At 39.0% G+C, this 22195-nt stretch overlaps 3 protein-coding genes across 3 annotated transcripts in view; 2 read left to right on the top strand and 1 right to left on the bottom strand.

The window, feature by feature from the left end:
• Window positions 1–1954: 1954 nt before the first annotated feature.
• LOC122411506 (histone-lysine N-methyltransferase 2D-like) lies at window positions 1955–8763 on the top strand. The gene is made up of 5 exons (XM_043420352.1): window positions 1955–2127; window positions 4998–5212; window positions 5295–5659; window positions 5808–7189; window positions 7847–8763. Exons 1-5 carry the CDS (start codon window positions 2122–2124, stop codon window positions 8165–8167), a joined length of 2289 nt encoding a protein of 762 aa, XP_043276287.1. The 5' UTR covers window positions 1955–2121; the 3' UTR covers window positions 8168–8763.
• A 36-nt stretch (window positions 8764–8799) lies between these two features.
• LOC122411514 (methionine aminopeptidase 1) lies at window positions 8800–12094 on the bottom strand. The gene is made up of 5 exons (XM_043420365.1): window positions 11869–12094; window positions 11427–11478; window positions 11125–11363; window positions 10289–10787; window positions 8800–10092 (listed from the first exon to the last, which is right to left on the bottom strand). The coding sequence occupies exons 1-5, from the start codon at window positions 11977–11979 to the stop codon at window positions 9860–9862; spliced, it is 1134 nt and encodes a 377-aa protein (XP_043276300.1). The 5' UTR covers window positions 11980–12094; the 3' UTR covers window positions 8800–9859.
• A 6485-nt stretch (window positions 12095–18579) lies between these two features.
• Window positions 18580–22195, top strand: part of tok (tolkin) — a 51426-nt gene continuing 47810 nt past the window's right edge. The window contains exon 1 of the mRNA XM_043427694.1: window positions 18580–19849. Within this exon, the coding sequence (XP_043283629.1) occupies window positions 19654–19849 (196 nt within the window). The 5' untranslated portion in view covers window positions 18580–19653. The remainder of the gene's footprint in view (window positions 19850–22195) is intronic.

The raw sequence follows: 22195 nt of genomic DNA, 5'->3' as shown, positions 1-22195 counted from the left end.
TTCTCGACGCTCATTGTCAAGTCAGAGGGAGAACGCTGAGCGTTTGTTTTTTTAAGATGTATCGAATCGATGAATGAGAAATCGATCTCGACGTATGTCAAGTTCGGACGTCGTCAACTTGGGCGGGAAAGAATGCCATGAATAATACGCAACGAACGACCAATAAAAGCATATCAGTTTCCAAGATCGAGGTCATTCTCGAATAAGAAACTAACCTTTGGAGTAAAAAACGAACAGGCAGTCGCGAAAACCTGCGAACGAGACGATGTATTGATGGATTATATCGTGCCTGGATGCTTGCATCGCTTCCCATTTGTGTCTACCGACGATGAAATCTTTAGTTTTGTATTTCTGAATATTTTTATTCCGTTGACAAAATAACTTGAATTTCATGTGTTTGTAACGTTTCAAAGAAGACCACGCGAATCTAATGGAAATCGAAAATGCCAAATTTAAGAGTTTAAATTCGAAAATATGCTAGAAATGTACACGGTGCAACTGTTCCTGGGATTATTATAGAATCTACCGTCTAGTTGACGAGAAAACTATTAACGAAAATCACATTTTTTGAAGGGTTATACAATGGCTCTTATGGTAGGCACGCTTCCTGTGCAATGATTTGGATTTCATGAAACAGGATCCTCCCAACTTTGAAGAGCCCAAAACGAGAATAAGAAAATCAAATGTTTTTGAAATGACTTGGGAATGGAAAAAGATGAACACTTATTTGAGGATAACGAATAATAACGACATGAACGGTGGAAGGTTTGGCAACACCATGAGCCAGCTGGTTTAAAATATAGATATAGCATACGCATATAAATAGAAAATGGCTGTTGTCACATTGTGCTTGACGATTTTACTACGAAAGTATTTTAACCACTATCATTATATTAAAAATTTATCAATCTCAGCAAATAAGTTACGCATAATTTTAATAATTGTGAGAATAAATTTTAATCGTTTCTTCGATCATCAGGAGAGCAAAAAAGTTCAATTGCTTTTTTGAATCACAAGTAACGCATGATCTTCCTTAATATTGCTTGAAAAATTCAAAACAAAATCGGAGAAAGTATTTTTTATTTAAAAGTGCATAAAAGCTGTTTTTTCAAACCATAAAATCTCAAATACTCAAAATTCACGAAAGGTTGTACAATCATAACCTTACATTGCTTGATTTCTCGGATCATCTCTTTGTTCCTGAATATTTTGATGATCAGGCATTCCCAAATATTTATCTTTCTCGATTCTGTAAATGGCCCTCTACATCATCGCCCGAACAAGTTTTTTTAACACTTCGCCCCATACGTGAAAGATTCGTTGACTGGTTCGTAACTGGTTCCAGTGACACTGCTACGTCACAGGTCGATGCACGTTTGTGGGAGAACCTGAAAAAATGCGTCTTACGCGTACGCCAGTGAGGAGAAAAAACATTGGAGTTTCACAAAAATATGCAGCAATAAAAGTAAACGGTAGCAACGTCAATTTCATGTAATAAATTAATTTTTCGCTGGGTCAAATGCTCCCTGCAGAATCCCCTGAAAAAAATCACTCCTCAGCCACAATGCCTAAAAATGTATTATGGAAAAAGTAAAAATAGCAAAGACCATCGTCAATGGTGAAAAAAATTCGATGATGCTTCGAAATGCACAAAAAATCGAATCCAAAGGCATCTTGGTCCAGAGAAAGTTACGAAGCTCCGCTCAAAAAATAGTCTACATTAGCTCGTTTATGATTGACGCGCACATGCGCTCAGTATGTGCTTAGAAAATGTAGTTGGATATCGAAGAGGCAAAGTGATAGGTCGTTCGATCATCGCGGTGTGTAAAAGGCGGCGAGGTAGGAGATTCTCGATGAGCTATACTGCTCTTCACTTCTCAAACATTCGTTCGTCAGAGCGGAGTATAAATGAAGGACAATGACCTAATTGCGTGCAGAACGAAAAGTGCTTCCTTACTGGCCAATCAACGCTGCCTAGTCACGGAAATCGGAACTCGGTCGTACGTTCAGTACGCGCGCGTCTTTTTCGACTACCGTTTAACAAATCGTGGAGGACTCTTGGCACGAAAGAACAAAATATTTTTTTCATTATCAAAGGACTCTTGGACGTAACGGATAATCATGAAGGTGTGTGCAAACTTCTTCAGTCATTTATCTTCTTTCTATCGTTTTGTCTATCACGAATGTGACAATTGCACTGGTTAGCTGACTTGGTATGTGATTTTTTGTGGTTTTGCTAACTCTAACTGGCTTCACCTTTGTCGTACGTTGTTTTTATATAACCGACTAAACAAATGCAATTTTTGGTTCGTCTTTGAACTTCATTTTATAATTATCCATTTTACGTTGATCGCGTATGGCTATCTACGATCTAAAAATCTACGATGAACGACGTGTAACTCTAGAAAGAGAAAATCACATGAAGATCCAGAAAGGCGTGAAGAATATCGCAACTTACGCAGTTGGAAAAATGTCGAGAATTTAAAAACAGCTGTGGCGAAAAACTCGAATGAATTTTTCAATTCCGACTGTATAGAGAACTCAGATTTTACTACGGCGATGAAAAAAATAGCTCAGAGTACGAATTGACACGAAAAGAATTACGAGTATTGAGTCGTTCCACATTGATAGTAGTTCGAACGGAAAATATCTGAGGAAACCGATCTAATTGACAAGAATAATTGACAAGAAAAATGAGTGGAACTGGCACAATGTTTGGAAAGTATTTTCAAACAGGATATCGTCGTACGAAGAATATTCAAACTTTCCGTTTCGCGTACCGTTCGAAACCTTATCAAATCGATTAATCGTGTAATTCACAACAATCTCGAAAGTTTCCAGTCCAAGATCTGGAATAGCTAATCGAGGACGTGGAGATTCGAAATCTGGGGGCTCGATTTCTCGCCGAGAACTTTAATAGACTACAATTCCTCAGTTAACATTGTGCTTGAACATCATCCACCAATTTTACCAAATCATGTTGAAAGGACTCATCAAATAACCTCACAGAACTCCTGAAAATAAACTCTTCCCTCTCTTTCAACGTTTCGCGATATTTCTCCAGGTTAGTGATTAGAGATATTGCTCTTATAGTAAAACCAAGAATTTCTCATGTCCGGCCAACCATGACAACGGGTAGGATTGCTCGTTGCAAACTCCTCACACTTGTCTTTTTTCCGGTGATAATCCGTGGAGAATTTCACGATGACACGATACGTAAAAGGCCATCTATAATACCGCAACGTTTGCGCGCGGACTCGACGCTTTTCCCGCGTCGCCAGTTCCGATGTGGAACACGAAGCGTTCCACTTTGACGACTACCGAACATACTTTTTGTTGATGTCGCTTGCGCGACGTTTATGCTCGTATTTAACGCCTTTCTTCCGAATTAAAATACTACTTGATCGTGATGATATTTTTATATTGATTTTTAACACTCGCGATGAAATTAATTGGCACTTATAATAGAATGTTAACCGCGCGATTGAGCTGTAACAATCTCAACAATAACATTGGACTTGCGATTAGATAAACAGTTTTCATAATCGTAGCGGTGTTTTGTGAAGAATTGCCAGTAGCTCAGCATTGAGAACGTTGAAAATGATGATGGATCGGAAATGATCTCAACGGGCATGAAACCTCGAGAAAGTGCTGACAAATTTTGATCAGTCTGCGGATTCCGTAACATTAATCTTTATACAGAGGATCTGTGCTCGAATTAGAAAGATGATTGATGAGTAGTCTTAATTATTTTTGTTTATTGAGCTTGAGTCGAACGATCATGGTCCAATGAAGCCCTAATTTCAACCAAGTTTCACAAGCCCGAATTATTACTTCAAGTGATAATCGATTCTCGTGGTAATTGGGTTGAACCTGGACAAAAAAAGTTGGAATACGAATTTTTGAGGGCCGAAGCTCTGAACCCGTACGAAATGGAACGGAGAAAAATTTGGACTTGTTCGGAGTTAAACTGTACACAAATACACAGGTTTATTACAAACGCGTTTGGACGAAGTATCGATACAGGCGCGATTCGATGCGAACGGGGCTCACGCGCGTTCGCTTAAATCATGTTTTCCTTCTTGCCTTTTTCTTTTCTTCGTAGTTGTTTTTTTCCTCGTGTGTTCATATCGCGTTCACCGCATGTGCCTTTGAGGAGAAATGTGGATAACGAAACTCGTGCTCTTTACACGTACGAACGAACGCGATATACCGTAAGAGAGAAGCAACGCGAGCCGGACCTCACTTCCGGTCCTGGTATCGACCCCTTTAAGTCTCTTGAGAGCTTCTCTTTTCTCATCCACACACGTACAAACTCACATGCGACTACACACTCGTTCTAAACACTTCTATAAACGAATTCGAACGTGAGTCCGCACGTTCATCGAGAGCTCTCACTTACGCCTTGGCACCTGTTTTCTTATGTTGTCACCATTCTTTAGTTGCAGATGTATAATTAATTTTTTTCTCTCTTCTTACTCGCGCTAAAACGCCGTTAATTAGTACTTAAAAAACGTCTCCATTGAGCAGTGAGAAAGCTTGTGAGAACCCAAAAACAGGTACATCGAGCTGTGACAAATGTTTTTGTTCCATATTTGCGGTTGTTTCAATGATTCAAAAGAATTTGTGAGAAGTTTATTAATGCTGATAGTTTGGACGAACGGATTTCGCAGCGGTGAATAATGAGCACGTGTTGCTCGTCGTCATTTTCATTTCATTGAATACGACGACTTTTATGCTTTTCGAAATTCTCCCGGTGACGTTTGAAAAAATGGTTAGCTTCAGGTGTTTCACAAACAAAACATTTGTAATTAATGGAATTCAAATGAAACTCGTAACTAGCACGACAGCCCCAGTTTTGTGAGAGTCAAATATAAAAACAACAATGCTCGTGTGGAATTTCGTTAAATCTGTACATTAATTTGCGATGAGAAAAAAATTCAGCAACTCATAAAAATGCGTTGACGGATATTCCTACATTTTTGGATATTCAAAAGGGGGTCATCCGGGTGTGCTGGATATTGGCGGCGTGCATATGTGTCTCGGAAGCGAGATACAAAATGAGAAGACCTTTGACTCCACCGTCTCAGCAGGCGGCCCAAATCTACAAAAAATCTTGGCCAATCGCCCACAGAATGTCTATGGGAAATACGATCCATATCGGGGGCAATCATGGCCACAAAAGGCCGTTGTACAAACCCCCTAATTACCGGTGAGGACTCGATCTTTCATAAAACCCGAATATCAATGAGCCTTCAAATATTTCGTTGATTTTCAAAACGACATTTTTCCAGGGTACGTCGTCCTCCAGTTTACAACGTTTTGCCCACTGCCTGGAAAAACCAAATTCCTGTTCTCGGCGTAATAAACAGCCACGCAGTTTTGCCTCAACGGCCACCAGTCAAAGAATTCCATTCCATGAACAAACTGCCGGAATACAGCCCCGAATACCGGCCGGAAACGGTGGTCATGCCACCGACCCACAGAGGCGGAATGGACGACGATAAAGGAGCGATTCACACGATCCCAGCCCCGAATCTTAGTCTCGCTGACAAGCCTTACAGTCTCGTGGAAGGAAATCCCTCAGAAAATAATCACGAGGACCAGGTTTCACACCATCAATATTCCAGCGATGGACAGTACAATCCGAATAATCCAGGTAAGAGAAATATACATTCGGCGATCAAATACGAAATCGCAGATTTTTCAACGATAAGCTCAAATTTGCGATACCAAGATCTCCAGATCGCTGGATTTTGATGAAAACCTCAACGCTCCTAAGTTCCTCTTCCATCGTTTCTTTCCAGGCGCCCTCGGCACGAACTACGGTTACGGAACCCTGGTGACAAGTCCAGCGCCTCAGAGACCAGTAACGAGTCCAGTATCAACGAAAAATCAGTACGAAGTTACAGAAACGAATGAAATAGGCTCGAGAGATTATCAGACAGCGCAGCCGACCTTTTTCACTCCCGAGTTCGATGTAACGAGGTTGGCGACATCGCCGAACCTGGATCTCCAGACGAACGAATTATACGTTAATCACGGAGGTGTGATAAACCCCCTGAAGCCGGGTCTCGTCAACGGAAACGTCCAGTTCGGTAATTCCAACTCACCGATGCAAACAAATCTACACAGTTCGCTTCACGTTGGTTTCCCAGGAAGCGCAGCCCAGGCGCCGTCCTCGCTGGGCCAACAAATCCCTGACCTCCACGTCGGTCATCCTGCACCGGCTGGACCACCGCTGTCAGCGACCCAGCTGTACGATCTGCTCAACAGTTTTCCGCAACAGTTGAACGAGCAGTATGCAAATGGACAGCAGCCTCAGCTGCAGCAGCAAATCCTTCAACAACAGCTCGGTCAGCTGTTCCAACCGACCGGAGGGCTCACCAGCTTCTCGCAGCCTCAAATGCACTCTTTCAATTACGACGAGCAAGCCAACAAACGACAACAACAGCAACAGTTCCAGCATCAGCAGCAGCAGCAGCAGCAGCAGCAGCTTCAACTTCAGCTTCAACAAGAACAACAAGAGCAGCAGCAACATCAAATTTTGATCGACCAAGGATACGGATCTGGTCGGGTCACAGCTGATTACAACTTGGAACCAGAAACAGCTGGGAACGTCCCAATTCCCAACGGCCAGGAGAACCACCTGAACGCTGAGGAAGTTGCCTACAGAGGCGCGGAGCCAACCGATCAGGCTGAAAATCATATCGAGTACGAAGAATCGAGCAATCAAAGAGGACAGAATACTTACTTCAACAAAGTCAGCAACGAGGGGAGCATCGCGACCCAATTTTTCACTACTCTCCCTAACAAAGAAGCCGCTGAAAAATTAGCTGCTCTTGCTGCCGCTGGAAACGTCAACAGTCATCTGATCGGACAACTGAGAAAACAGCAGCAACAGCAACAGCAACAGCAGCAGCAGCAGCAGCAGCAGCAGCAAAAGTTCGACGACGATGAAGAAATTCAGAGCGATCAACCACTCCCGGCCAATCACAAAGGCAGCGAATACGAAGTCAACGAATCGCAGCAAGAAGATTTCAACTATGATTCCCAACAACAGTACAATGATGAACAACAGGAAGAATTTGATCAGCAGCAAATCTATGATGAACAACAAAAACAGTATGAACAACAAATTTATAACAGACAGAATTTCCGACAGCAACAACAAGTCCGACAGCGGGAGGTAATCACTTTTTTTATCGTAATCCTTTGTAACCCATTTGCAGTCACTGATTCAATGTTCTGGTTGTTCTTCATAAAGCATTTTAGTCTGTCGCTTCACATTTGCAGAAATGAACATTTTCGACACGAAAGTATTTATTTTTAAGAATTTTTTTAAGCGTCCTTATAATTACACGCCAAAGCTTTGAACACTACCGAAGTTACGATCTATTTTCAAACGATTTTTGTTGGTATGCGAAATTCCAAGAAATTCGATATTTTTTAAAGCTTGTTTTCCAAAATTTTAGGTTATTCAGAGTCCTACTGGAGGCTGCGCGTGAATTCCAATTTGCCTCGAGCTCTAATGGTTCATTTTAACAGAACAAAGAGTAAAAAGTACCTTAAAACTAATGCTTCCTTCCGAAGCTTGATTTATGCTTAGCCGTTTTTAGATTGGCAGCGATTTTATGCCGTTGACTTATCAGGGGAAACTCGTTCAACCACTTCCCGTAATCAGAGCAAACTCTTGAACGCACCGAACGAAAAATTTTCAGATTTTTAAATTGAAAGTTACACGGTATATTGTGAAAAAGACTTTGAAAAACGGTTCTCCCGTGAAAATGTATTGAGAATAATATTTTAAGTTTTGGAAAACTAATTTTCAATTGACAATATTTAGCAGGAATCAAATGATCGCTACCAACAACAGAGACTGGCACATTTGCAGCAACGAGAGCAAGAGCGCGAGGATGAAAAGCCGAAAGAGGAAAAAAAGAGACCCATGAGAATAATGGTACCGGACGTGGAGGAATACACCGAGGAAAATCGACCCCGTACTTCCGATGAACCAGAAAATACGAGCGAAGATTATGACTATGAGAATCCGCACAGTGGCGTCACTAACTCTCGAACAACCGTGTCTTCGAGTGTACAAACGACTTTTGAGGAAAATCCAAATTCTGAATTCGGTACACGCCTTACGTCTAAAAAAGGCCACTAATTGGAGGTCCTCAAAACGCTTCTCGATCGATATCAATACACATTGTAAATATTTCGCTAATTATTTCAATTCCATAAATTGCTCTCATTCACACGATTGATCGAGGGTCTCGTTTTGTTAAAAAAAAAAAAAACGCATTTTGTCACAATTCGAATCATTTCAAACACCTCAATTATCACATTTTCTCGTTTTCATCATTATTTCTGCTTATTGCTCAAAATTTCTCAACTCATGAAAACAAGATTACGTCTATTGTATACGGAGATGACAATGAAACTGGTTGCTTTTTACTTCCATTGATTGACTTCGCTATAAAATTTATGGAAATTGTCAAATTCTCAACTCACCAAGTCTCTAAAGACTGATAATTACGGAAATTCTTTTCCCTTCGTTAACAGTCAGCACGAAATTGAGTTACTAGAAAATAGGAGCTCTAACAATATTTATTTGGCGCAGATGTTCGTCCAAAGCGCCCGAAAAAGTGTGTCGATTTATTAGAAATAATTATTTATTCTATAGGTTTATTCTTGTTGGCGTAGTGATTTATTTATTGTGCTTGTTATTTGAGTAAATGGATTGTTATCTTGTCATCTTGAGTGTCGTATCCATTTTTCTATCCCGCAGATCGTGCCTTCAATTCTCAACGTCCGATTTATTCTCACTTCATATTCAAAATTACAATAATTTTTTCCGTTCAAAAAAGATCAAGTTCGATCGCTAGGGCGGCAGGATCAACATTTTTCTTCAAACTGAGAATACTAATTTTCAATTTTCATCGTTAGAGCAGAGCGATTTTTTCTTCACTCTGTCAATCTGCCTCAACATTTTCATGCGAGTTACACAGAGAAACTTCATTAAACTGCTTTGTGGTTATTTTTTCCACTAAGCAAATTGAAAACATTTTTGTCAACATTTCGATGACTTCATATCATTATTAGTAAACACTGATTAGTGAGTATGCCCGAACGTTCCAAAAGCAAAGTCGATTTTTCAAATTTTACGTATTTTATTGTTTGTTTAATTAAATGACGATAAATCCCATGGGAATAATTGTTTCATATAATTCAGGGAGTGCGCTAACGACTGGATAAGGATGACAAAAGTTTGACCAAATTTTTCAATATTACAATGAAAAAAGGATATTGAAAGAAAAAAAATGATTGATCACAAATAGTATTTCGACAATGATGGGAGCATATACAAAGCTGGTAAATCGTCAGCACAAACATCTCTGATAAAAGATCGAAAAAATAATCTTCTTGAACATATGTTCGTCGTGAATTCATCTGAGAAACATTGCAAATTGGTAATCGAGTGAATTTTTATACTATTCAAAAAGTCACGAAGCAAAAGGCAATCGAAACAAGCACGTTTGTAAGCGAGGCAAAATTTCGATTGAAAAATTGATTAGATTCAAGGCACGTACAATTTTTTGAAACATCGTCATTTCATTCATTCTTATCGAACGAGATCTTATCCCTGATTCTCGATTTTGAAGACCATAAAATGACGATTTATTTGAAAGGCTGAATTGTACCAGATTCGAAAAAAATCAGAAATTCGATGACTTCCTCCTTGAAAAAAAATTCAGCCCGATAATCGGATTGGTTTTTGGTTCCGTCGCTATTTTTTTTTGTCTCGTAAGTGTGCGATTATATTTTTCTCAGATTTATAAGTAGACGTGTTTAATTATTACGCCCGATCCATGAACCACGGCTTACCGTCGTTAGTACGACGTTTGGTGAGAATATCGCAACCGGTGTCGGTTACGAGGAGCGTATGCTCAAATTGTGCTGACCATTGACCATCGGCTGTCACGGCTGTCCAATCGTCCGGCCAGGTCTCGTCGCGCCATGTTCCCTGAGATATCATTGGCTCAATCGTGAAACAGTGGCCAGCTTTCATTATGCCTACTGCTTTATTTTCTACGAAAAACAAAATCGTTTCAATATTACGTTTAATATTAGTGAAAATTTTTCAATCGAGAGTTCTGATTTCATGTCAGTATTATCGTTTGAACAAATGCATCAGTGACGTCTGATGGAATTGCATGGAATGAAAATTGAATAATGAAAACACTAACATTGAAATCGGTTTAAGTTTCTGGATGGTTGAACTTACTGGCATAGTGAGGTACGTTTGGGGCAGTGTGAAAGAGTCGATGAATGCCGTGGCCGCAATAACCGCGAACAACACCAAACCCATTGGCCTGAGCGTATTTTTGTATGACATTGCCAATTTCTTTATACTTCTCGCCAGGCCGTACAATTTCAATGGCGCGTGACAAACACTCGTAAGTCACTTCAACCAGTTTTTTAATCTCCGGCTTAACTTTACCGACGAAAAATGTTTCGTTGAGATCCCCATGAAAGCCTCGATGATAAACGGTCACGTCAACGTTGCAAAGGTCACCCTCCTCGAGAGGCCTTTGGTCCGGAATACCATGGCAAATAACTTCGTTTACAGATGTGCAACAACTCGCTGGGAATCGATGATAATTCAATGGCGATGGATAACAATCCCGTTCGATACAAGCTTCGTGAACAATTCTATCCAATTCGGCTGTCGTCACTCCAACGTCGCATGCTTTAGCAGCTTCATCGAGTACCTCACGACCGAGCTGAAATTAAATGCAGTGAAAATCGTTTATTTTTTTCATTGTCTAAATGGTATTTGCCACATCTTTTGCTGAGCTTATGAACTTATGTTATTAATAAAATAGAAACGTTTGCCTTAAACTCCGTAATCATGATGGATGTGGATTGAGAATATTTCTAATCTAACAAATTGAAGAAAAGCAGAAAAGTTTCTGATACTTTGGTATCCAAATTTACGTTTTCTAATATCTTCAGAATTAATGAAATAATTTGTTTTGATTATTTGGTTTCAGTTCAGAAATTAAAAGTCAAATCAATTTTTTTTTTTCTTGATTCATTAAAAATAACAAGTTTGATTACTTTGCAGGAGACTCGCATGCTCTCAATTTCCTCGTCATTGAGAACTTTGATTTGTGACGAGCCACGAACGGCATGTTCACTGAGCGGCAATCCTCTGGGATGATCTGCATAGTCCGGTCGTTCAATGCTGGCTGGGACTGTTCTTGGTTCTGCCCTTGGCCATGGACGCAGTTTTCCGGTGTAATGATAAGACGGCCATGGATTATACTGTCCTGAGTCATCTTTTCCAGTCACTCCCTCTGCAATGAAAAATCATCATTAGTGAGACATTTATGGATTAGTCATTCAACGCTATCACTCACTGACTATCTGGTGAATGATCTTGTGCGTCTTCCAGCTGCCTTTGAAACAATCCTGCAATTGGAAAAAATATATGCTGTAGGCGATAATTCAATAAATTTTAAGGCTGATCAACGTTTCCAAACAGGGAGAAATAAGAAAGTTAATAGACATAAGATACTGCAGATTTCGTGATCACATAAGTATAGAAAACAGGTGCACTAGTGACCTTGGACTTGAGAATTAGACATTCTGATATCCGTCATTGTACAATGGTTTTCTATTGCGCATATCTCAATGTTTTCTCAATGTTTTAATGTAATTGACATCAAATAAAAATAGAATTTGTTTCATCTACTTGTCATTCTGGAATTGTATATGCAAGGATTTAAAGTGCTGGAAAAAATGCACATTTCATTCGTGGTTTTTCAAACAGAATTTGAATCATAACCTAAAATATCTCACCTGACTGCAGAAGTAAGATCCCTGGATACCAATTTTCAAACAAGTCGGACACTGAAGACTAGCAACTGCTTTACATCCAGGTGTTTCACACATACCCAAAGCTAACGACATTTTTAATGATCTCGAAATAAAAATAATGTATTTTCGGAAAAGGAATTATTGCGATACGACCGGAAGAATTATGATTCGGAGCATCGGAGCAGCTCTGTACTGTTTTATCGAGATGAAACATGCAATGACTTTTATTTTTCCACGCTAGAGAACTCTGCTTGCCAGCAAAAGAAATGAAAATCTAATCAAGTTTACTTTAGCAAACTCTGTAGGAAATTGGAATATAATATTTCACGTATGCGATAATGTTACATGAAAAATATAACACGAAGAAATATATATTCTTCGAAATTTCATACACATCACGTGTAATATCAAATGTTGGATTGTTCAAGGGCACTGATATTTTCTTCTGGCGAAGTTACACAGTTCAACATGAAAAATTTCGCAATACCGAAGTCACTATACCTCGATGTTTTCGGTTGATTTCGTTGCGCTCGACACTGACCCTGCCGTCCAAGTTGTTTGTTGCCAAACTTGTATCACATCAATCCGAAGTGCAACGACCTTTTGACGTTATTGAAATCAAGCTGAAATCTTCTACCCATTTCTGCGGGCAATGACAAAACATTTCTACACACATGCCGAGGAAAGCATCTTATTAACAGGTATTTGAAGACAATTTTCTAATTGTGACGAGTTTTTTTTTCGTGACTTACAGTAATTGGAAAAAAGTTCCGATCGAAGTAAGAGTTCTTGAAATTTTAGCCACTATATACATGATTAAATTGAACATCGTAAATCCACGTATAATCGTTTCCCATAATAGAAAAAAAAAAAAATTTATTGGTGCAGAGTGCTTGAATTTGATCGAACGCATGAATCTATTTAAGCACCGGCAGTTGTTCAAAAAATGTTAAAAGTGTAGTCGGTTGGTCAGACCATTCTCGAAAGCGTTTATATTCAATTAAGATGAACGCTCACATTAAGAGAAATAGCAATGTGTGACGACTTAATTACCCATGCCATACTCGATGAAACAAGAGCTTGTAAGTGAAGAACCTTGCAAATTATTTTCTTCAATTTCAAGATCATAAATTTACCCTTCCAGACGATAAACTGAGCTTGTAAATGGTATAATTTTATGATATCATCTCTGCTAAGTATAATACTTCCATTATCGTATTCGTATTCCAACGAAAAGAAACCTGTAAGTTCGGACAGGCTTCAACGTTCATTTTTTCGTCATTCACCCTCACATATCTGCAGGGTTTTAGCATTTTGCATTTTTTTCCAAATTTCCATTCATTCAACATCTTTCTTTTCGATCGAATTTTTTTGATTGGATGAAAGAAAAAAAATTTCTACGAGGAATCTTTCGGTGTCGGGATTTTTTATTTTTTATCCTCGTTTTTGTGGTGTAGAAAAATTGTACCGTAGCGCAGCTACGCTTCGAATGGATCGAAAGATTTTTCATCGATGGCTTTCAACGTGTTCGACTATTTTGGAATTTTATAATTTTAATTTTGTTTATGTTTTATTATTATTATTTTTTTTTGATAAATCTTCTAATTAAATCCAAAAGACACTTTTGGAATTTTAATGTAATCGTCGACTTTTTGCGAAGCCCGGTTTCAATCGTTGATCACCGGAGACTGGGGAGTGTATATGCAACGCGAAATTTGATTCGCCTTTTTTCATGGTGATACGCTCCCGCGGCGAGAGAAATTACGTTCATTGTTGCGTAACGATGACACCCACCAACACCTTATATTACGCCTTCCGTAGTGTAAGAAGAAAAGCTTCGAGGCTTTCTGGAGTAACATCAAGAATTATTACACCCAAGTTAAGTGCAATTGTGTGGAATTATTATCGAAACGTTTGATAAATGAATGAAAAAATTTGTGGAAAAGAGTCATTTTCTCTGACAGGGAAGTTTTGTTCGCAGCGAGCAGCGAGCGAAACCTTCATCGAGTTATGAGCTTATCAGAATTATTAGCAACGAACTAACACCCTCGATAATTGAGTTCATAGACGAAGATAAACAAAAAATAAAATTGCGGTCGACAGCTCGTGCTTTTTGGTGGGATGATTCAGGTTTTTAACTCTCAAATTGTTGAGGCACACATTCACATCTCTCCAAATCGTCAATTTCGTTGAAACTCGATTTTGCCATTTCGCTTTTTTGTATATTATTATACAGCGGAAAATCAATTCGACATAATCGATCGTCAGAACAATAATCGAATGAGTTAATTAGTCATCATTGTATTTAAAGTTTGAATTTATTTATTATCAAATTTTAAAGGGTTTGTCTTATTGGTTATTGAGATAAACGTGTATAAATATGAAGAAAAAAGGAACTATACGTGAAAAATCGTTTATCTTTCCATATAACGAATGAACGCTTTTTACGAAGCTTATAAAAAAGTACACAATAACGATGAAGTATATAATACAGGTTCGGGGAAAAAATTGAGACGATTTTCTTACTAGTAATAAAGATATATTACGTTAAAGATTGAAAAAAAGAATTGGTAACGAACACTCGTATAACCTCACACTTGCTTATTTCAGTATTCTGTTTCTTCCTTTGGCCATTCCTGTCTTTTTATTATTACTTTTTTCTTGATCCATTTCCCTCCGTGTTTTCCCATTGCGTTCTCTGATGTGATTTTTTTACATAAAAAACTAAAGTTTTTTCGCCAGGGACGAGAATGAAATTTGGGTTTCGGTCAGTGACAGATCCCTGGTTAATTAATGGCTTGAATTGCATTCGCCAAAAGATAAGTTGAAAAAATTTATTTACAATTTCGAATTAATAACTCTGACATTAGTTTAAAGTGGTAATATCTTTAATTAGAGAATAAAAATCGATCCAATTTAGACACCTATAAAATACGATCATTCGAGCATGATATAGATTAAACGAATAAAATATATAGTTTTATATCGAACTGCAGATTAATTCTCTCCGAAAACATAGCAGTTAAATGAAGAAAATTCTTCCAATAACATCAATTGCTAATGAACAATCTTGAATCAAGATTTTTTTCTCAGTGTGTGTGCGCGGGCGTAGCTGGTCTCCCAGATCCACGAAATCATTAGTCCTCGAACAAAAAGCTGCCTCGCGGTGTTCCCGCAGGGGGTCTAAACCGATTTTAATTAATGTCGCCATTACTATCGGACCTCTCGACCATGCATCTTTTCACCGAGCGCTCTCTCAAAAGTTTCAACGTTAATTATTTCGATCAAAGGTCTTGTGTTAGAGTATACGCGTATATACAAGAGCTTTTCCGTCCGAACAGCGTACCGAATGGGACAGACCTTCGAAGGGTCCGATCGGGCTCGAGAGTATCCTTTGGTAACCACTTTTCTTTTTAAAAACATATTTTAAAATACAACAGTACTATAAAGTACAACTATTAATGCTGTTAAATCGAAAAATGAAAAATTATTATAGAGAATGCGGAGATTCGATTGTTCCCGAGTATGAGAAAGCTTCTCTACTGAGGCCGTGAGAAAATGGGCAAAAGTTTATCAAGAACGAAAATACCAAAGTTAAATTGATCAAAAAATGTCTTAGAAAAGAAAAAAATAAGTAAAAAAAAAAATGTTTTGTTAACTCACAACAGATTGAATCTACAATGTTTTTTTTTTTTTTTTTTCATAGTGAGCAATATTCAGATGCGCCAAGAAATCGAGTTATTTCGCATTTTGTCAAGTTGCTGAATTTAATTTATTTCCCTACGATTTATTGGTCTCCACCAAAAATTTGTTGAATCAACAAATATATTTTTTCGCTGTAATTTTTTGTTGAGTAAGCTCACTCAGAAGAGAACGAAGGTAGAAAAGCTTTCATGGTACTGTGCAGAAAACAATGCAGATCGAACTTAGGATTGATGTGTGCTCAGAATAACAGTCAGTTCCGGATCAAGAAAATGTTTTTTTATGGGGTTTTTTGGTCGCGGATAATACGATTCGTGAGGGGTTTCCCCGACCGTGTCGATACTCATGCACTCATATAGACACACTGTGACGAGAATGACGAAGCAGCGAAAAAAGTAAGGGTGACAAGGGTCACAGAGAGAAAGAGAGGGTTGCAGTGAGGGTGCAAGCAAAGGGCAGCTCCAAAAGGGTGATCCCGTACCAGTAATTCGATACTTTTTTCTATCTCTCTCTCTCTCTCTTATTTTCTCTCTCTTTAGAGAAATCCAGATCCCTGCGTGGGACTCGAAACACGTGTTCCCACACAGAATAAGGTAAATATATGATATGCGAAAAAACGGACACAAATACGAATTCAGAATGGACATGGATATTGCGCACTTATCATTATCAGACATCACGTGTTACTGAAATGTTCCTAAATTTACATCAGCCTCTCTGTGTAATAGGGAACGAATTAGCTCGTGAAACGAATGAAATTTATTCACAAAAATATTTTTCATAGTGCCTCACATTCTTTCCTGTCATTCTTCTCGGACTGAAAGTTCAACGAGAATTGTGAGCTTTAACGATCGCTTCGTTTCGATCGAAGTGGTCCAAGCGTTTACCGATGACTCGCGCACAGCTCGAGCGAAAATTGCACTCGATAAATTCGGCAGTGTCCCCTATTTCATTCACGGTAATAGCAGCTCCGCACATTGGGCACTGGACTTTTCAGAATCAATGCCGAGAACACCAGGCATGCAGATCACGGGAAATCGACGGAGAGAGTTGCCATTCGTTCTGTTCACTAAGCGGACTCGAGCTGTCCAGTTTTGACACAAATGTCCCTTCAACTCTAGCTCGGTAAGATTTCGATCCTTCGCTCCTTTCGCTCCAGTTTTGACAGGATTTTTGAAACATCCTGTATAACATGATATTTGCTTGGGTCCGCGCGTTTACTGCGCTTTTGCACCACAAAAGTATAAATCGTATACCAGCGAAATATATTATTGCGAGAAACCCTTAACGGAGATTGAGGGCTTGGGAATGCCGCGCTAAAAGTAAAATGTTCGTACGAGCTATCCACGAAATGTTCTCGTTCCGTATTCCAGAGCCGGTGAGTGTGTACCGACGAGAAGGTTGTATACAACCGGCAAGGCAAAAGCTTGCCTTTGGGAGAATAAAAGTAGCCACCTGCCACTTACCTGTTCAACCCTCCACAGCAACTCAAGATACTGTCGGGGGTGCGAACTACCCTCTCGTCTCACTGCTTCGAATCACTCTATAGACTCGCCAATCGGCTTTTCGTACTCTCATTTTCTTTCACACCACTTTATAGCTCTGCCACTCACGTTCCAATGGAGAGTAAGAAGTACAAGTTTATGAAAAGTTCTCGGAGGATGAACACTTCGACGTTGCCTCACGAAGAAGTGTGAGGCAACGTCGGAAACACAGTGGAGAAATTTTCATCAAATTCTATTCATTTCTGTCGCTAATAAATTCTTAGACGTTCGTTTCAATCATGAGATAATAATAAAACTTCGTTACTTTCCACAGCTGCGTAAAGAAAAGTCACTCGATGACTTTATTTTCTTTTATTTCGTGTCACTAAATTTTGAAAATCTCAGTTTTTATTTCAGCGTTATTAAGGGGGAATATTAATGTGAAAAAGCTTGGGCGCAAAAGAGCTTCTCTGTGGTCAAGGGATAGCAGGCTAATCGGTAAGAACTTGTTTTATATTAATACTTAAGTAACATCATTCAATTTCATCCTCTCAAAACTTTAAACGCGTTTTTCTCGAAACCATGTCAAATTTTGTCCAATCGACTTCATTCAAGAAGGATTCTCTACAGAAAACTATCGCTATCGTCGCATCGTAGAGCTTTTTTAAAATTGTTTATTTTTTTTTATTAACAATTTACTGCAAAATTTTTGTGTAAGATCGATTTTTTTTTAAATGGCTGCCATTTATTTTTCTAATCAAAATTTTCAAATTTTGAACGATGCTGCGATAGCTATACTATTATAATTTAATAATCTTTTTGAATTTTTGGTTTCAAATGTTTGCTGTGGCACTTGTGCTGTCAACCGTCGGGGAGTCGTTTTTTGAGCCGTCATTTTGTTATTTCTCCTCTGCTTAATAAAATGTACTAAAAATAAAAAAAAATAAAAATCCTTTTATACGTAATTACTTCAATAATTGATGCACAAAATTTCAAATAATTTGATCGAGCCGATTAAAAAAAAAAAATTCCCAAAAAGTACCTTATTTTTCAGCCTTCCACCCTGATATTCCCCCTTAATGAAATAAGTCGGCGGATATTCTCATTTAAAAATAACATATACTCGGAGCTGAAAACGTTCCAAAGTTTTTTTATGAGCTGTAACCACTTTGAAGAATTGGAAGAACGAAAAATATTTTGTTCTTGTAAAATTAAACCCGATCGAGCCTCCCATCAAATCACTCCCGAGCGCCACAATTTGAGCTTTGAAAAAATATAAAATAGTGAAGTTTATGATGCTGGTAAAAAAAATACGCATGGAACAGTGAAATTGAAAAAAGTCCGGGAGATTTTGATACAGAAACGAAAGTGATAGTCGTGTGTAACTTCTTCCCCCCCTCCGACCTTAACAGAATCCCTCCACCCGCACGAAAATTCTCATCGCTATAGACGGGAGCCGCGTTATACGAGCGCGCGCTTTCCGAACGCGCTAGACTATCGAGACGACGTCGACGCTGCTGCACTTGCGGCGCGGCCACGATCAGTCGGTTCTCCACGTTCGCGGGACAACGATGTTTGTCGCTCGTTGTCTCATCTCGAACTTTGACCCGTTGTAATATCCCGCGACTACTTTACCGATTACGTATCTTAGGACGTGTTAAACAGCAACGATTATTCTCCATTTAAACGAAAGAAAGAAATTTGTGCTTTTTCCACTGGGAATCACAGTAAAAAAGGAATTTTTAAAAAAGACATAAAGAAGGAGGAAAATTTCAAAGGAGGCGACGAGTTGAGTTGACTGAATTGAAGATAAATTTCAAAAAGTAGACAGCACATAACGGGAAGCAAAAAACCAACGTTCATATCAGTAACGAATTAATTTGTGCAGCACTCGATAAATACCTTTGAAAATCGTTCGCGTACGTTTGTGGCAATGACAATTCTACTTTCCATAATCACAGTGACAAAACCCCATAATTATACTGTCTCCGGGACTAACGGAAAGAAACAACGATTTACTTATTTCTCGGGAACTCTACGAGAATAAAAACACTGACGAATCAAACGAGGAACAATAAGAAAGAGATTAAAAAAAAAAAGGAAAAAGAACTTTTGTCCACAGTGAATTTCCCCGTGGACTTGTCTGTTACAGCGTGAAACCGAGGACTGTTTTCCTTTCGAAAGCTTGCGCCACTCGGGGGTGGCGCATCCAACGTACGAGTCTCAATTTCGTTTCCGTTAACACGCCGTTTACATTGAGTCGCAAACACCGACGAATATCTGGACTTTGGATAAAGTTGAAAAGTTTTGCTTTTTCGCTTGGAGCGCGAGTGCACAGTTTTGCCACCGCGAAAAAATATCTCAGTTCGGAGGATAAGTTTTGTGCATGAGTTTTCAAAATTTCACAGCTATCTCATCGTCACTGGATATAAGAAGAAGAAAAAACGTCGAAAGTTTGCCGCCACTTTCAAACCGACCAAATGTACATTAATTTAATATCAAAGTTCCATGGAGTTTGATCGGTTATGATCAAAAGTTGTAACATCGCGTTGTGAATAGGAAACAAAAAAGCATCCCCGAAATGATTTTTCTCCCGATCGTTTCGATTCTCGTCGTTATCGTCGATTCTCGAGTTTTGCAGAGAAACGAGACTTCGTCGAATTTTTCGGTTAATAACGCCAACAAACATCGACGAAAATTCACGGTCGACGAGCTCCTCACGACGAACTTTCCGCATTCGATAACCAATGACTTGGATCTCGACGTTTGTAAAGCCGGTACGTTCTCATGTGACATTACCATTTTACAAGTTTGTTTTACGCCCCACACAGTGCAATTATGAAATGTCTTTTACATATTAATTAGACAACCTCGAGCGAGCGTAGCTCTCGATTTTTCTCAATAATCTAAAACACAATTATTACGCGTGCATGAGATTTTCGGGGTTGGAAATGGCTCGTTCGTAAACAAATTTTCAGGAAACTGCTCTCCATTTTGTACTTTTTATTCTCAAATTATGATTCCCAGTTAACCGTAGTTTTTCATTGGAATATCAAAAATGGAAAACTGTTTGATCGCAACCTTATTGGATTGAACGAATCGACTTGTCGTCCGAGTCATAAAAGATTCCGGATTCTGATGACATCGATCTCGATAAATCTGTTCAGTTATCCGAGAAATACTCCAATTAAAATAACGACACGATGATCGTTCGCTGAGTTGAAAGATTTACGTGATAATAAAAAATATGACCAGTCAGCTGAATATGGCACAACTGTTCTAACGACTCTGTGATCGGTGAGGAAAAAAAGGAACGATAAAAATATTCAGCGGGGTTCCAGTTAGCATCACTGATTAAAGGGTGACGATGCTCGTGGTGGTTCCCTCAAAGGGAAATCCCCCCGGTCGGTCCTATTAGTCCTTTTTTCTCCTTCTTTCGCTGCCTCCGTGATCCAATTCTGGAGAATTCGAGAGAATCCTCTATGAGACGATTGAAAGAGGGAGGTAAAGAGCGTTTCGAAGATTCGCAGTTACGCACGTTAGCTGAATCTTCCATTTTCAGGGTCAACGAGTAGCTCTTATCCCTCTCCATCACTTTTTCATTGACTTTGAAACATGCTCTTACATTTTTTTTCCTACTTTACTTTATTCGACCGCCACGGGATATGGAAATAAATTTTTCGACTTCAACTCTCAATGCTAAGGAACGGAGACGTCTCACCTTGACGAGTAGACTCGACTCAATACCTTCGTTGAACTTTGAATTTGACGATAAAAAAATAGTAATTTGAAAAATTGAAAACCCAAGTACTAGAAAAATTTTTTCTTCTTTTTATTTTTATTATTTTTTAAGACATTCTTGGAATCGTGGGAAGCTTCGAATTCAAATTTTTTTTGACCTGGGTCAACTAAGATATAATCTTATCGCGTGATTAACGTTTTTCCCTCGTTGACTCGATCCAGTCGAAGCTTTGTGAGCGCACAGCGCGAGCAATCTCAGAAAGGCGACGGATAAATCTTATCAGGGATTGCTCGAGTGGCTGTCCGGAAGTGAGATTGAATGGAATTTTTTCATAGGAGGCGTGTAAACACGATCGAAGATATAGATATTGGTATTTGATAAGGGAACATATCGATAAACACACAAATGAAAAAAAAGAAGGAAAGGTTATACAAGGGCGATAGCTCATGAGGGGTTGTAAAAATCTTGAAGCTTATTTATCATGGAAGCTCCCCGATGGTACTTTTATCTCCTGTATGGCCAGCTCGAAGCGTCGATACGGAAAAGCCCCTCCAGCTTTTCGCGGCTTCACAACAAGGCAAGGAAAAAGGAGAGGATTGAGAGGAAAGTGGCTCTCAAGTATTCCTGCCGGGAGCGAGATTGCAGCGCGTGTAGCAGAGGGATGAAAAACGACAAATTGCGTTGGTTTTTTTCTGCTCTTCGTTTCATTCCTTCCTTGAATTCACCCGCAGGAAGTATGAGACTGCTGTTGAAAAATTCATTGATAAGGATCTTCTGACTTTATAGAGGGGGTGGGGGGGGGGGGGGGGGTGAAAAAATGAAGAATTTATTTATTTTTACCTTTCACGAGGTATATCTAGGCGATTTTTTTTCCTTTTCATTTATTAAGAAATGCATATTTTTTCTCGAAAAATTCCTATTTATGAGGTTTATGAAATTTTGTAGACTACTTCAGAACCCACTTTTCTGTCGCACTCCAGATTTTCTTTTTTTCGAATCCACATTTCTCCTTGTTCTCTTTCGCAATAAAGGCAAAACGATGAAAAATAATCGGAGGATTAATCCATTTACCATAAACTTCAAAGCTCATCGGTTTTTACCATCGAATATGACAAGAGTCTAAGCTGATGAATGTATAGTCTATTAATGAATTTACTTAATTAGCTGGTACGTCCGGGGCAATCCTCTCAGATTAGCGTCTCTTTTCAAACGACTACGAAAGGCCAAAGAGCACAACGCCGCAAGGGATGAAAATTTTGCCCTTCCACGCACCGGAGTTACGCTTCACTGAGAATATCGGCAATTTAGATCGAGATCAAAAGCGATCGGATAACGCCGAGTGCATAACATCGTGATGATGTCGATTGGCCGTGTTAATTCT

Source organism: Venturia canescens, chromosome 1 (genome assembly GCF_019457755.1).
Source record: "Venturia canescens isolate UGA chromosome 1, ASM1945775v1, whole genome shotgun sequence".
Classification (NCBI taxonomy): Eukaryota; Metazoa; Arthropoda; class Insecta; order Hymenoptera; family Ichneumonidae; genus Venturia; species Venturia canescens.
The sequence above is the reverse complement of the archived record's forward strand: the minus strand, read 5'-3'. Positions and strand labels throughout refer to the sequence as shown.

Excerpts from the sequence above, each read along its gene's own strand:
- LOC122411506 (XM_043420352.1), top strand. Across the intron at positions 5,213-5,294 it reads TACAAACCCCCTAATTACCG|GGTACGTCGTCCTCCAGTTT; the intron begins GTGAGGACTCGA and ends ACATTTTTCCAG. Across the intron at positions 7,190-7,846 it reads AACAAGTCCGACAGCGGGAG|CAGGAATCAAATGATCGCTA; the intron begins GTAATCACTTTT and ends GACAATATTTAG.
- LOC122411514 (XM_043420365.1), bottom strand. The coding sequence starts at position 11,979 with ATGTCGTTAGCTTTGGGTATGTGTGAAACACCTGGATGTAAAGCAGTT. Across the intron at positions 11,479-11,868 it reads GATCTTACTTCTGCAGTCAG|GATTGTTTCAAAGGCAGCTG; the intron begins GTGAGATATTTT and ends TTCCAATTGCAG. Across the intron at positions 10,093-10,288 it reads AAACGTACCTCACTATGCCA|AAAATAAAGCAGTAGGCATA; the intron begins GTAAGTTCAACC and ends TGTTTTTCGTAG.